Source organism: Centroberyx affinis, unplaced genomic scaffold (genome assembly GCF_046629955.1).
Source record: "Centroberyx affinis isolate AG114_WGS23_722 - 3 ecotype Tasmania unplaced genomic scaffold, CSIRO-AGI_Caff_v1 ptg003531l_1, whole genome shotgun sequence".
Taxonomy (NCBI): domain Eukaryota; kingdom Metazoa; phylum Chordata; class Actinopteri; order Beryciformes; family Berycidae; genus Centroberyx; species Centroberyx affinis.
In genome coordinates this window covers 622742-637887 of record NW_027281475.1, presented here as the reverse complement: position 1 = coordinate 637887, position 15146 = coordinate 622742, and the positions used below count along the sequence as shown (strand labels likewise).

The window sequence follows — 15146 nt, the reverse complement described above, 5'->3', positions numbered from 1 at the left end:
TCTAAAGAATGTGAGCACAGATAATGGATCTTTAAAGTTTGAGATGGGCTGGCTGCCTGCTGTTGTGAGATCAGTTACGACACACAGGTTTTTATTTTCCCAGCTGTGTCAACCAGCTCTGTACTATAGGCCATAGTGCTGTTTGGATGTGATGTGTTGTTCTTGTAATGAATCATGAATCTTGGGGCCTCCCAGTCCTTCTCATTGGCCATGTTGCCATCCAGTGAATCCAGTGCAGACTTTTGGGATCTTTTTTCTCCTTTGTCCTCTTTCTTTTGTTTTGGGATAGTACTTTGGCCATTATATATTACATTAAATGGGTCATGGAGGACACAAGAATGCACAACGCATATTGAGAAAGACCTCTTGTTTATAGTGGCTACCGTAGGCTAATCAATGTAATTTTGAAAATGCCAAAATGCAATGGTGAGATGCATCATTCCTCCAAGTTTCATCAAAATCCGATCAGTGGCATCTGAGATATTGCACGTGGCACGTCGAGGAACAAAAAAGTAATATAGCGCCCCCGTTGGGCCAATCAGTGTAATATGGAGACTGCCAACACGTAGTAGTGAGATGCATCATTCTACCAAGTTTCATCAAAAACCAATTAGTGGTGTCTGAAATAACGAACATGGCACATGGATAAACAAACAAACAATGTGGCAGCACATGAGCCAATCAGTCTAATACTGAAAATGCCAAAACTCAGTGGTGAGATGCATCATCCATTTGACAGATGAACATACAAAAATATTAACAAACTAAAGACTGAATGAACGAATGGAAGAAGACTGAGACTTCCCCCACAATAAAATACAAAAGTAATAAACCAGTGCAAGGAGAAACATCTGAAGCAGGATGCTTGAAACCTTGATATGAAATGAAACCAATGGGCAATGGAATCCACATATGGTCTATAAGCTACGGCATGTCACCTCACTGTATATTATGCATTGAATAAACTTCACTGGGTCCCACTGCGCTGAATATAAGATACCACCTGGAGGACATGCCCTAGGAATATTGTGCAGTCATCACACTCAAAAACTAAAACTTTTATATTTATTGGGATAGAACAGATGGATGGATGGATGGATGGATGGATTTATATTTTTGAAATCCAAAACTGGACAATAAGATCCTTGCCTACACTGCCAATCTTTTATTAAAATCAACATATCTGATGTAATTCATCTAAGTAGCTTATCTGGATTTATCTGTGTGAACTGGAAAAACAAGGCCTAGGTCAGTAAAGTGTCCACAGCGGGTGCCATCCATTCTGAAGTTTAAACCATTTCAGTATGGACATTTGATAAACTTTAACCCACTTGCATACTTTTCAAATGAGCAGTGCTCATCGGAGCTCTTCAAAGTGACCACCTATACTGTGCCTCTTTTCAATGGAATGGCAGCATACCATATCACAAGAATCCAAAATATTAGCCTAATATAACATTATAAGATAATCTTATGTCCAAAGAAGACTTGAGAATCAAATGGTTCTATTTATGAATTTTGACCATTTACTTGCTGTTATACTGTTAAAACTCTCTTTTATGATGCAAAACAAAAATCACATCTAGTTATTGTGAAACCATCGAGGTGGACATCCTCGTCCAAAATCTCACCTCAAAACTCAAGAAGACAGAGGCTTTCCAGAAATAAATGGGACTTGAAACGGCTAAATTCATCAGTGAACACTCCAACCTCCTCGGGGTTGAAAGTGAAACCGTGGGGACTGAGAAGGAGGTTCGGGAGAGGTAGAGGCTGAAGAGGCTGATTATACAATTTAAAGTCCTAACCCCCCAGGATTTTGGAGGTGCTTTTCATGCGGCGGGGAGGAGCAAGGGTTTGTCTCCATCAGTGAGACAGCGCCCCAGTCGGTTCGCTGTGACCGACCGTAAATCGCTCTCTCCTCATCAGTCTCCGGTGAAACCGGCTGCCCTGGAAGCTGCGTCAAGCTAGACAGCGTCAGCCAGAGCAACACCGGATGTTAGGTGATGTCGCCTTCAAAACAAAAGCATAACATTTTTTCAGGGGGGGGGCGGGGGGGGGGGGGGGGGGCAGAAAAGTAAAAATGATAATTAGCCTATTGGACTCAATCTCCCCCTCTCTGGTGTTTGGGTGTTCGACTGCCAGAGCCGAAGTCCCCAGGACCAGAGAGGGGGAATAGCGCAGGCACTGCCCCCGCTTCTCCCCCTCTCTGGTGTTTGGGTGTTCTACGCAACATCACCAATCACATAAAAATGCTCAATGGAATAATTACATTAAACTATTTGTAAACCACCTTGCATAAGCCTACAGAGCTAGCCTATGATTAGGCCTTGCAAGCTGCAAAAAGGATTTTGTGGATATACTTAGGTTAGTACAGATTTAGCTCCTTAAACAGATCCTGTATTAAAGTTTATTGTCACTTTTAGTCTGTATTAGTGAAGAGATGTTGCAGCACATTTTCTCAACAGAGGTTTTATTTTGAAGGTTATAACCGGAAGTGCTGTTTTTCTTATTCTGGCGCGTTTGACACTGATTGTCCAGGAGTGTTTAGCGCGCGCGCAGACACACACACACACACACACACGCACACACTACTCTTTCCCACTATCGCACCACTGCGGTAAGAGAGGGGAAGGCAGCAGTAGCGGGGGACCTGGCAGCCTCTGTCCACTTGTTTCTGCACTCGGCGTAACATCCAGGCGGCGAGTGCGTCTCTGCCGACTTTTATCATAGACGGAGACTGGGAGGACTTTACGCGAACCAGTGTGAGAGGAGATAACCACAGCTCCCAGGGCAACCCCACGGCTCAGCGAGAGAGAGAGCGAGAGAGAGAGAGAGAGAGAGAGAGAGAGAGAGGCAAGGAGAACTTTTGGGTATTGCTCCGTGATTTTACCACATCCCCATAACCTTGGAAGTGAGACCTGCTTATTTTGAGAGAGGATGGGACCGCTACTCGTTTCCATCGTCCTCTGTTTGAGCGCCGCTGTCCCGCAGTTGGTGAAAGGTGAGTGGAAAAGTGACTGCCAATACGGACGTTGTCAGAATCACGTTTTATACGGGTGGCCTCTGCTATGTGGTATTAGGGACTATCACAAACTGATAAATGATGATTGGAGCATTTTTTTCCACATTGAAGCTAAAGTAACCAACTGAATAGCCTATTATTTTGAAGGAAACCAGGTAGCCCATAGACTCAGAGTTAAGGAGTAAATGTGTGAAATCTATTGTGCGACTGGATAGCTTATGTTGTCTGCGGAATGCGAGCACCAATAATTTATTGCCTGCTGGAGCATTAGCGTTTGGCTGTAGAAAACTGTCGCCTATAATCTGCCTGTGTGCACGTCTGCTTAGTTAACTTGATTGGCTTATCAAGGCTTAAAAGACACTTGTTTGAATTGAGTGAATAGTTTATGCATTTGCTTTTTTTCATCCGCGCGTAATTTCTCTGATGAGGGCACAAGTCAGCCCGTGCCTTAGGCGCGCACATTTGTAGGCTATTTGTGTAGTAGTCTTTTTGTCAGCAAGGTACACATTGCTACATAGCAATTTGTGCGACCTCTCAATGATAACGCTCATCTGTTTGCTGTACTGGTCTGTGATGTTTCCACAGGATGTAAAGAAGCTGTGTGTCCAGCGCTTGGCTCCTTGTGGTCCTCTTAGACAGAAGGACGTCTCTTTCCCTTCTTTAACAAACTGAATTACTTAATCACGAAAGAGATAAATGGAAAGGTCCCTCGTATTTAGGCTACAGACGGGACCAGATGCTATCACTCAGAGGAGGGATGCTAGAGAGCCTGTATTAGTAGTTGCAACGCGGTACCGTTATTGACCAGGATGACATCAGAGAGGGTCAATTGCGCATTGTAAATCTAATGTAGGGTCTCACCCAACACTGTCAGACCGCTGTGTGTAGAGATGGTTAATGCTTACAGATTCATTTGACCCACTGGATCAGCATTCAGACATTTCATGTAGTGTGTCCTCCTCCCTCCCTCGCATTTCCCTCTTTGCCCTTCCAGTTCTCTGGCGAAGAGAGCAATAGGAATGTTTAAGCAAGAGGAATGTTTCAGCTCTTGCCCACTGTAGATATTTCCTCCTACAGCACAGCAGCAGTATGTGGTGGATTTGCAGGAGGAAAGCAGAGTAGCCCTGTTAGAAGTGGGTCATGCTATCCCTCCTGTCTCTGTTCATTTGGCAACACACTTGCCTCAGGAGTCACCCGTGTCAGACAGACCTCAGTCTCTATACCAGGAGTGTGCCTAGAGCAGAGTTTGTAAGACCGCTTGGCTCCCTAAGCCTCACAGTGTCAGCCGTTACAAGACATAATACTCCCTAGTAGGCTGGCATAATGAATGCAGAGAGAGCGAGGAGCCGAGGTGCCGTGGGTCGACTTGTTTCAAGGCTCAGTGAGTTAAAAATACACCCTGAACTAGTACCTCAATTAATCATATCCAAGTTAAATTTGTGGAAATGTGGAGGGATTTTGTCCATCTGTTTCAAAACTGAGTGCAGCTGTAACCTCATCCACAGTGGGATGCTGGGTCGATGAGGATATGGTGGGATGAAGGGTGTTGCATTTTATACCTGCTGTGTCTCTGTATGAGTATGGAGAATACTGTGCCTTACAGTCCTAGTGGTCACCCTGGCTGCTATTCATCAGTGTATATAAAGAAAGAAAGAAAGAAAGAAAGAAAGAAAGAAAGAAAGAAAGAAAGAAAGAAAGACAGGAATTAAGAAAAAAAGAAAGAAAAAGACTTGCCGAAAAAGACAGATTTGGTATTCTACCAATTCTATTTCCCACTTATCTCGTCCTTGTTGCTCAAGGTAGCGGGTGTCTTTGGAGACAGTTGCTAACAAACGCTCTATTGAGGATGTCACAGGGCAGCTCTGCCCTCTGAAACAAATTGATGGGCTAGAAACATCCGCCTTCAGGTAAAACGGGCTGCATTGTTCCATGTCACTGTGCAATACATCACTTCCTCTGGTTGGTTGCTGGGGCCGACTCTCTCCATTGTGTGGGATGCTGCCTGGCCCACTGGGCGACCTGCACCCAGCGGACCTCTATATCCAAATGGAAGATGCTGCTGTTCCTGTTTAGAGAGTCAGTTGAGATGGATTTTATGTATCTTAATTTTAGTCTGACTCTCATTTTAATAGCTGTACAATTACAGCCTTTTAGGCAAATAGAGAGCCATCTGGAGAGGAAATGCGATAGCCTGTTGTTAGTGAATCATCATTTGTGAGTGTTTGTGCTGGGCACTACTGATGGTCACTGCTGAGTGAGCTGAATAAATTGCATTTGTGGAACACTGTTAGAAGTTTGAAGTTTGTTAAACCCAATCCCCCTGATGTAGAAATACTGCACTTTCTGTAATTATTGAGTGTGCTTTTGAATTGGCATGATCAGCACAGCTACCTATCATGCTTGCAGTCGCAGGATTTGTGGGTTTGGAATTTGAGGGGAAGACACGCTCAGAAGAAGCTGATTCCTTGCTAGCATTATCAACATCTGGTACATTTGGATAAATAGTATGCCTGGTTTGAAATGGGAGAGAGGGAAATGTTTGCTCAGTGTAAATTAATACTTTAGGGATATTATGGTGCCACAGAATACCTAAGAAGTAGTACATACTGTACTACTTCTTAGGTATTCTGTGTAATTCACTTGTATTTCCCATGGAAGTTTCGGTCATGAAAGTGGACTAATGATATTCTGTGGAAAATGTGTCATCTGTAGTATGCTTCATTTGACTATATGCATGAAGGGCTATTTTCATCATGGGGTTTGATGTATTGATCACTGTACCAAGGGCCCAGTCAGGTGTACAAAACTTCAAATCAGTTTATAAACAAATTACTCTAGCAGTAACAAGATACACTTTGGTTTATCCTGAAAACATGAAACCATTTATAATTTACTCTCCTGTCCTTGGAGACTGAAAAAAACAACATTAAAATTGCTGAATTGTCCTTGGTTAACTTTGAGTGAGAGTATTTGAAGTCAATTGGTGCTCATTTCCACAAAGGAAATATGAAACAAAAAGAAAATCAAAGACGCAGTTGCCCCTGCGCTGAAATAGCAAATAGATTTAGAGCTTGTTTTGCCAAACGGCTTGATGCATACGAATGGAAGATGTGCCGCTTAAATGCATGCAGATGATAGTGATCTATCTAAAAGCTCATTACATTTACCAGCCGCTGAAGGTTATGGACGGTGTACAGGTCACTTTTAATAACACAGACTTGCAATCTACCTCAACAGTGCCCTTCAATGTGGTTTTAAATGGCATAGTCTTCAATCAATGGAGAGAGGTCAGACCTCTGTCAGATCATCTGCCACGATAACCGAAGGAATCCAGGGAACTCATTGGACGACAAGCCTCGCATAAGGAAATGCAACATGGGATACCGGAACGTAACCGGAATTAATCTTTCCACAATGCTCTCTTCCCCCGATGGAGTGACATTGGCTACACTCATTGTCTTAGTTTTCTCGTGTTTGCGGGACTTGATTGGGCTATTCATTGTCAGTGCAGATGCTGCTTAATCCTATTAATATTTGAAGGGGAGTTCATTTGTCTTCTACGGTGACAAGTTAATGGATATAGTGCTATTTGTCTTTGCTGTAGTCACGCTTGTGTTGTCCTGCCTACATTTCATGGCTGAATTATTGGGAGGGCACTAGAAGGAGGGTTATAGAGGTGACAAGGACGCGCACCGAGGAAGTGCTTAGAAAAGAACTTCAGTATGGCACTGAGATGAGGATGGGAAGCTCAGTGGTGAAATACACTGTTTTACAAGCCAATACACTCTCATATAACCTTTTGGACAGAAAATAAATGTGTTGTTTTGCTTTGTGTTTGTATCAGGGTTTCTCCCCTTTAATTGATTGGTCAGCTAACTGGTCATTAAAGTCTTGTGTTGGGGACAAAAGACAGTTATTGTGGACAGTTCTATGATATATTTTCACTTGAGGCAAATCTGTATTTTGTACATCTAAGATTGAGGGAGAACGGTGTTTAAACACATCTCACTGACAGAAGAAAGACAAAGACTTTTCGGCAGTCAAAATAGCCTCTTTTCACAACCGACTTTGCCATTTTTCCTCTGTTCTCTAAATCAATGCTTGATGTTTCTATTCAGAAACTCCGGAAGGATTGATTCTGAGATTTCCCAGACACATTAAAGGTCTATCATTTACTAAAAGCAGCGTGTTAGATTATGATGAGTGGCTTAAGCAGTGATCCTCTTAGCATTCTATTAATGCCAGTGTCAGAATTCAGACCATGACTGTGCAAGAAAAAAGAAAAATCAAAGTCACAGTTACAGAAAGAGCCCTCTGAAACAGTAAAAAGATTATTCTAATGCTTCGTTTGTAGTTGATGCTGAGTGTACTTAACTTCTTCAGCTGAGAGCAATGCAGCAGCCCATTAGGGTTGGGCAATATGTTGAAATTTTCCAACCGGCCACCGTCAGCCCATCAACCGGCGATTGCCGATATATTTGCGCAGGTGTGTGTGCGGCGTGCGCAGGGGGTGGGGGAGTCCCCCACTCCCCACACGCCATCTTCAGCAAACAATCATGGAAGAGCTCATTGCCAAAAAGAATACAAAATCCCCTATTTGGGATTATTTTGGTTTTAAACGGACGAAACTGGCAAGCTGAAGGCCCTAAATGAAATCATTATTATTATTATTATTATTTTGTGTGATTGTTGTGTGATTTTTGTGGACCAAATATTTATTCTGTTTGAATAAATTTGCCTTCACCTTATCCTCTGACATCCAAGGTCTTTAATGTGAAAATCTAATTTTACTGAAACATTACAGCCTATAGGCTACTCTTCTTAAACAAAATAAATCACCTTGAGATCTTTGCTAAGCAATAAGCTGTAAAGACTGAACAGCTGAACAGCTGTCCAACACTATTTGAAAAAGAGTCCGATGGCATCAGATGAAGGACGCCTCCGCTTGCAGCCTCCAAATGAACAAACAGGTGGGGATAACATATTATGCTATTAAATTATCAGGGTGCACAACTGCACATACAGCTTTTGGTCTAGTTCTCAAATATGATTTATGAATTGACGTTGCTTTTCAGCACCAATCGATCGGACAGCAACCACTAAAGACAGCTTAATTGTCATTAGTCACTCACTGCCCTGTTTTGTGAAAGACTCTGACTCTGACTCCGACTCGGAAATCAGTGCAATAAGAACGTGCATAATATGGCCCAACTCCAACTGCCAGTTCCTATTCGTGCATGCTTTGAATTGCGCTTTACAGGTTAATTATTTACCATTAAATTAGACCATTAAATTAGCAAAATAAAATGACAAAAATCGCCCAAAAAAATCTACCGGCGATGGACTCAGCTAATCGTCGATAGCCGATATATTCGTCCTATCACCCAACCCTACAGCCCATCCTTTCATAGTTGGGGCATTCATAAGACCTCATGCTGGCGTTAAGTAATCCAAGTGAATCACAATAAATGACTCAACGTTTGGAGGAAAAATAGTGTGTGTCTGGCCCAGCTCTCTGTTGATCATGAAGTGCTGAAATAGAGTTTGATTAGAAGCACTGCTCTAACAGTTGGCAATGGACACCTCCAAATGTTTTTTCTCAAGTTCTTCCTGGTACCAGAGCTGTTATATTGGCTTCCTTCATGCAATACTTAATGCAGGTAATCTTAACACCATTATGCTTCTCATTTGGTAATAACAGCTATGTGCAACCTATTGAAAACAAGATGAACAGCGCATTATTTTCATACACATATTATTAGCATACAGTGGCTTCCTATTAGGACTGGGAATGGTGAAAATGCTGTCATGCTTTTTTGTAAATATCATTATATACATTTAATAAAGTTATATTTAAATGTAAATGTAGTGTTGAGGACTATGCCCTGAAGACATGATAATGTTTGTTATGGCTTAAGATAGAGGCCACAGTAATTATTTATCAGACTCAGTGATTTGACATACTGCATAAACGCAACAGAAGAAATGTGGTGCAAATACAAAAGAAGAAATGTAGACTCCTTTATATTGCTCATATCTTGCATCACAGCAATATGCTTGGCAAATAAGGAGCATTAGGCTATACTGTATGCTAGGGCTGGGCGATAATTACAATTACATTTTCCCATTTGGCAGACGCTTTTATCCAAAGCGACGTACATATGAGATTTTTATACAACACAAGCAAGGATCTAGTCTTGAGAGAACAATGAGAGTAAGTGCCATAAAGCTAAGTTCTGGTCCAGCAGGACATAGGTGCTACGAAGCAGTGCTACGAGGCAGTGTATAGAGGCAATGCATAGAGTGCATAGAGGAAGATAAAGATTTTTTTTTTTTTTATTACACAATCCATCAGGTGAGAAGGTGTTCACTAAAGAGCTGGGTCTTTAGCCTTTTCTTAAAGATTGAGAGGGACTCTGCGGATCAAATGGAGTTTGGTAACTCGTTCCACCACCGAGGAACCACAGAAGAAGAGTCTGGCTAGAGACTTAGGGCCTTGTTGTGGTGGCAGCACCAGGCGCCGCTCCTTGGCAGAGCGAAGTGGGCGGGAGGGAGCGTAGACCCGAATGAGGGAGTTCAGGTAGGTCGGAGCCGTTGTGGTTGCTGCTTTGTAGGCGAGCATCAAGGACTTGAACTTGATGCAGGCAGCAACTGGGAGCCAGTGGAGGGATATGAACAGTGGAGTGACATGTGCTCTTTTGGGCTGGTTGAAGACCAGACGCCCGCTACGTTCTGGATCATCTGCAGAGGTTTGAGTGATATTACAAGCGCCTGTACTAGAAGTTGTGCTGCATGCTCAGACAGGTAGGGTCTGATCTTCCTGATGTTGTACAGGACAAATCGGCATGACCGAGCAACAGAAGCCACATGCTCCTTAAAGGTTAGTTGGTCATCAATCATGACACCCAAGTTTCTGGCAGATTTTGTGGGAATGAGCTGAGCTGATTCGAGCTGGATACTGATCTGTTGTACAGAGGGACTAGCTGGGATGACAAGGAATTCAATATTATCGTTTATCGTCTTTCAGTGGAATCATATCGTGATGATATGAAGATATTTTGATCTCGTGACACACATTTCTGCTGTCTACATTGATTATGACAAGCAAATTTTACTCATTACCATTCAGTTCAATGAGATGAACATTCATTTGATTATTTAACGTGATTTTGCATGCATGAACCATAACGTGATATATATTGACATCGAGAAAAATCCTTATGATTATCATGATATTGATTTCAACCACATCGCCCAGCCCTACTGTATCCTACATGAAATGTAATATTCATGCAGATAAGGTCTGAGGTAATCTGGGTGCATTGTGCTTATTGTGTTTGAAAAGCATTACCTCTCTGCCTTGCTCACGATAGCTTGGCAAACTCCCAGCTTGGCCTACAGTTTCTGTGCGAAAATTGGAATAATATCAGTGCTGTTAATTTGAGAAATATAGTCCAAAGAGGTTTATATTGGCCTTGTTCTGATAGTGGCACAAGACATTGTGTGGCGTTAACGCGGCCTCATCCGCACGCTGCTTCTCTCTCTGTTACATGAAACAGGAAAGCAAAAATGTCATCATTCTCCGCTCTTGTTAGTATTTATAATTTCATTGCAGTAGCCTATTAACTCCCTTTGAGGGTCAGGCGAAAACACTGTGGAGTGGAGAGAAGAGAAAGAAAAGTGTGCGTTGGTGTGATTGAAAGCTCATGTTTTCTTTGTACTACCTGTCTTGTTGAATCAAATCAATCATCTGACTCAGGATGCATAGTCTGCATGAAGCCATATTTGTCTCATGATAAACTTCCCATGTGAATCTAAAAAACAATCTAGCATTGATTTGTCTTTTTCAAACAAAGTTAGTATCTGCTGTATGCAAGCTAAAAGTAGTCTATTTTCAATAGATGATTTTATAAGCCTAAAGAATGCCATTCATAGGATGCAGCTTCATCTAAAGAGCTATGGTCAATATAAGCAAGACCAGATGCACCTCAAGTTAAAACCTGCAGTCAGCACCAACAAAAATGCCCACTTATCAAAAAAATATAGTAAGTATATAAATGAGCCTCTTTTTAGCTGTTTTTAAACTTTGAAAACACGTGGTTCTGCAGCCCAAAAGTGAGTCAGCCCATTTAGATTTTGCCAGAATTGCCAGCCTGCCAGTATGTGTGTGTGTGTGTGTATGTGTGTGTGTGTAGGAGGGGGGTTGGGAGGCAGGAATGTGCATCTCAATGACAAGTATTTGAATGGATTTTCATTGTGTTTGTTATGTGAGCAGAGCGCCATCACTTGCTGGAAATTTGGAATCACTGAAACGAGTCTTTTAGTGGGCGTGGCTACTGAAGGCTCTGGCATCACCAAGTGCATCAAAGTAGTGTCAAAATAGCACTGGCTATGTTGGCCAAGAGTGAAAGAGTCCACTTTTACACAGCAGGTAGGATGAATTATATTGGATAAAGTGTGTAACTGCAACAGCATGGAAATCAGAGGGCTTGTGAAGATTTTCAGCTGGTTTAAGCTTTATTGTAAGACCAAAGCTTCAAGACTGTGAGATTAAAATTGAAATGTCATTTTTAAGAGATTATAATGCTGGTACTTGGACAGATGGATTGTGCATAGACCTTTGAATATGATGCTATTTTTTTTATCTATACACAAGAAGCCGGCTCCAGATGCGTTTTTACAATGTTATATTTGCTCTTGAAGGCCCAGCAAGGAGGATACAAAAACTCTTTCATGTTCAGTGGGTGAGTGGGTGGTTGTGATATATATATATATATATATTCCATATCTGAAGGACTCTTTTCTAAAATGAGTGCTTAATGCTTTCAGTTTCACAACATTGTTCGATCTGTGTAGGGCATCCCAACTCAATGATAGGCAAACGGATTAAGTTTGTTTTGTAGGTAACTTCCCAAATAACTCCAAAGCTTGTAACATTCATGCCTGTAATATAATGGATAAGGATGCACTGTTGTTGCTTTGGTAGTGTTGTAGACTGGACTTAAGCCTGCCTTAGTCAAAATAAGATTGAGGGGTTAAAGCAATGAGCTTTGCTTTGGTCTGATAAAGTCTCTCCATGGGGCTCCAGGACGCCACTGCATTTTCAATAAGCCCGATCTTCTTATTTGAGATCAGATGGGTGCAGGTGGCTTAAGTTCTTACCTCCAACAAGCCCTAAGGAGATGCGGCCTGCTCATTCCAATTCTGGAGACGTACACTCGATAATCATGGGCCTGCATCCAGGTAACACTCAAAACATAAGGGTTAAAAGGTTAATATAATGGTTAAAGGCTGAATAAAGAATTCAGCTGATTTCATAGTGCTTTCATCTTTTGGATGAATGAAGCCCACAAGAGTTTCAGAGAATCAAACATCTCACAAAAGAAAAAAAAAAAATCAAAATTCATGAAAAAATTTACATTATATTCTGAATTTGCATGTTTCTAATTATACTATATGTGCTGCTGAATGCATATACATTGGTTCTTGTATCAGTTAGGCCCATTGTCTAACGGATAAGTGATCAAATATTGAGATTAATTTTGCAAGGTGTCATCTTTTGCTACTCTCTGTCCATCTGTCTCTCTTTCTGTCTCTTGGCCTGTTTCTCTCTCTCTCTTTCTCTCTCTTGTTCTCCCTCTCTCCCTGCTGATAATGACTTAAGTGTATTAGACACAGGCGTTATCCTTGGATTTGTCTGTGCATTTCATCTCATTCCCAGACTCATTAGTTCTGTAGAGTTTACAGCATTTTAACTTTCATTTGATTTATGTCGGTACCTGTAACTGTACAGTACGCTGTGTGCTTGTGTGTTTGTGTGTGTGCATGCGTGCATTTGTGTGGGTGTATATATGTGTAAGTGTGTGTGTGTGTATGTGTGTGCATGCATGTGTGGGTTTGTGTGCTCGAAGCTTTGAGAGGTAACCCAGAAATGTCACCACACAAATTCGAGGCAGCTTTCCTCACGGTTCCCTTGCACAGTGGGGATGTGCATCCATACTTCACTCATTTGCCAATAGACAAAACAACATCCCTTTATTTATCATGTCAGCCTGCCTGGCCTCACACTAAATTGTGCTGAATGCCAACAAGGGGGTGTTTGTTGAGCGATTGATTGAGAACAAGATGGAGTGTATCTGTTAAAGGAAATGGTAAAATGCAAAAACGTCGATATAAACAAATATCTATATATGCCAACTTTAAACTCAAAGCTTGTTCTTCAACTGCAATGCGAACAAAACTCCTTTGGCTCATTGCCAAGTCCTTTTGAGTCGGGTTATTTGGGGTAATGACATGTATACTTTCCTTTGAGAACTGAAGTGCAAATCGTTAAAATGGAATATCTCCAGTCCAGATGTTTTAGATTACCCTTGGGATGTGTAGTAGAGAATGAGAGAGGGACAGAGAGAGAGAGAGAGAGAGAGAGAGAGAGAGAGAGAGAGAGAGAGAGAGAGAGAGAGAAAGAGAGAGAGAGAGAGAGAGAGAGAGGGAGCTGGGATGAAAATCCCCTTTAATGTGAAGTTCAATGAACAGCAGCCACTCACCTTCAAACTTCAAATTAAAACCCATTAGGAAACTGAAAGAGGCTCTTCTTCTCCGTTGTGTAATCACAGCCTAGTGTCACTCATAAAAAGGGCAAGGGTTGCAAGCAGTTGCACTATTTTGGCGATTAAGTGGTACAGTATGATGGGATGTTTTTTTTCTTTTCAAATTTGTCTTTTGAAGCTACACTTACAGGCAGTCCTGGGCCAAATTCTATTTCAAAATACGTTTTATGGTTTGTTCTAGCTTACCTGATAGAGAGATTGATACACATGCCATCCAGTTCCTCTGAGTTACAGCTACTTCACTAACAATGCCACCAGTCTCTGTTTATTTACTGTTACCTGTTATTACTTATTACCACTGTTGACACCACCAAAAAGCCAAATATGTAAGATACAACACTGAGAACATCAAAAGGCAAACAAATACAAAAAAGATTTAGATTTGGTTCACCAATGATCAAGAAATATACAGCTTTAATGTGAACATATGAGGCGATGAGTATGAACCTCTGATGGCATGTTTTTCTGCTTAGCTCTTGAACAAGTATCTGCAACTAGTGACAGAAAGTCAGGAAAATCTCAGGAAAATATCTAAAAGTCAACTGTGTATATTTTTCTGTGCTTGACAAGCTACTGGGTATGATTTGATTTGTTGATTTGGCCAACCACATCTATCCAGTACTCAAAGCAAGTGAGAATTATTTGCAAATACTATTTTGACCTGGGTCTGCTGGGAGGAGATGGTTGTTTAAAAGTGAAGTATGTGAAGCTGAAATGCTTCACCTTGTTTATTTCTTTCCTTTTTGGGGAATTTTGGAAATGTATTCACTTGATTGTATACTGGTTGAATAAAGACGGTGCCTGCTTTGATCTACAAATGTGACTAGATCTCAATTTTTTCAGTTTGTTGGACGAAGTAAACACAGTTTGTCTGACATTCACTGTACTGCATGTAGGCTCACTGCTGGCTTGTCACTCCTGCAGCTATACTTATTATTAAGACTTCTCACATTTTTTGTAGACAATAAGAACAATGAGAGGGTAACAGAGGGGGAGACACAGGCAAAAAGGCATGGATTCAGTCATAAACCTGCAGTGTCACATGAAGAGATTTTCACCACTACACTGGGTATCATTTAATGGCATTTACTGTAAAATGAATTTGAAAAGAACCACCCATGCATTATCCAGCAATTGCACAGCTTTCTAGATCTGCAGGATCACCCCTTTTGAAAAGTTCATGTTTTTGCTCACATTTATTTTTGTTTTCCATGTTACACAGCCAAGCTATTCCATTGAAAAGGACAAAAATGTTGAATGTTGTCTCTCTTCTCCTTCTGCTATACTGTATCCTCCAAACCAGGTGGTTTGACAGTATGGTCACTGTATTATTCACCACTGTTTGAGGTGTATGAAATATTTACTAGCATGATCTTTCTAACCTGCCCCTTCTGCTCTAGGTAGGCGTACTCCACTGCAGACAAAATCGTACTGAAATACATTGTGAACACTTCGCTTGCAAATCTCGCATGTACTGTTGAGGCTGTGAAGTGTCTGGCAAGTTAAATTAGCACCTG

The 15146-nt window shown here is 41.4% G+C and overlaps 1 protein-coding gene across 1 annotated transcript in view; it reads left to right on the top strand.

Annotated features, from left to right (window-relative positions):
- Positions 1–2778: 2778 nt before the first annotated feature.
- The window catches only part of LOC139661469 (EGF-like repeat and discoidin I-like domain-containing protein 3), a 133769-nt gene continuing 121401 nt past the window's right edge, over positions 2779–15146 (top strand). Inside the window, exon 1 of the mRNA XM_071539907.1 lies at positions 2779–3001. Coding sequence (XP_071396008.1) covers positions 2938–3001 — 64 coding nt within the window. The 5' untranslated portion in view covers positions 2779–2937. The remainder of the gene's footprint in view (positions 3002–15146) is intronic.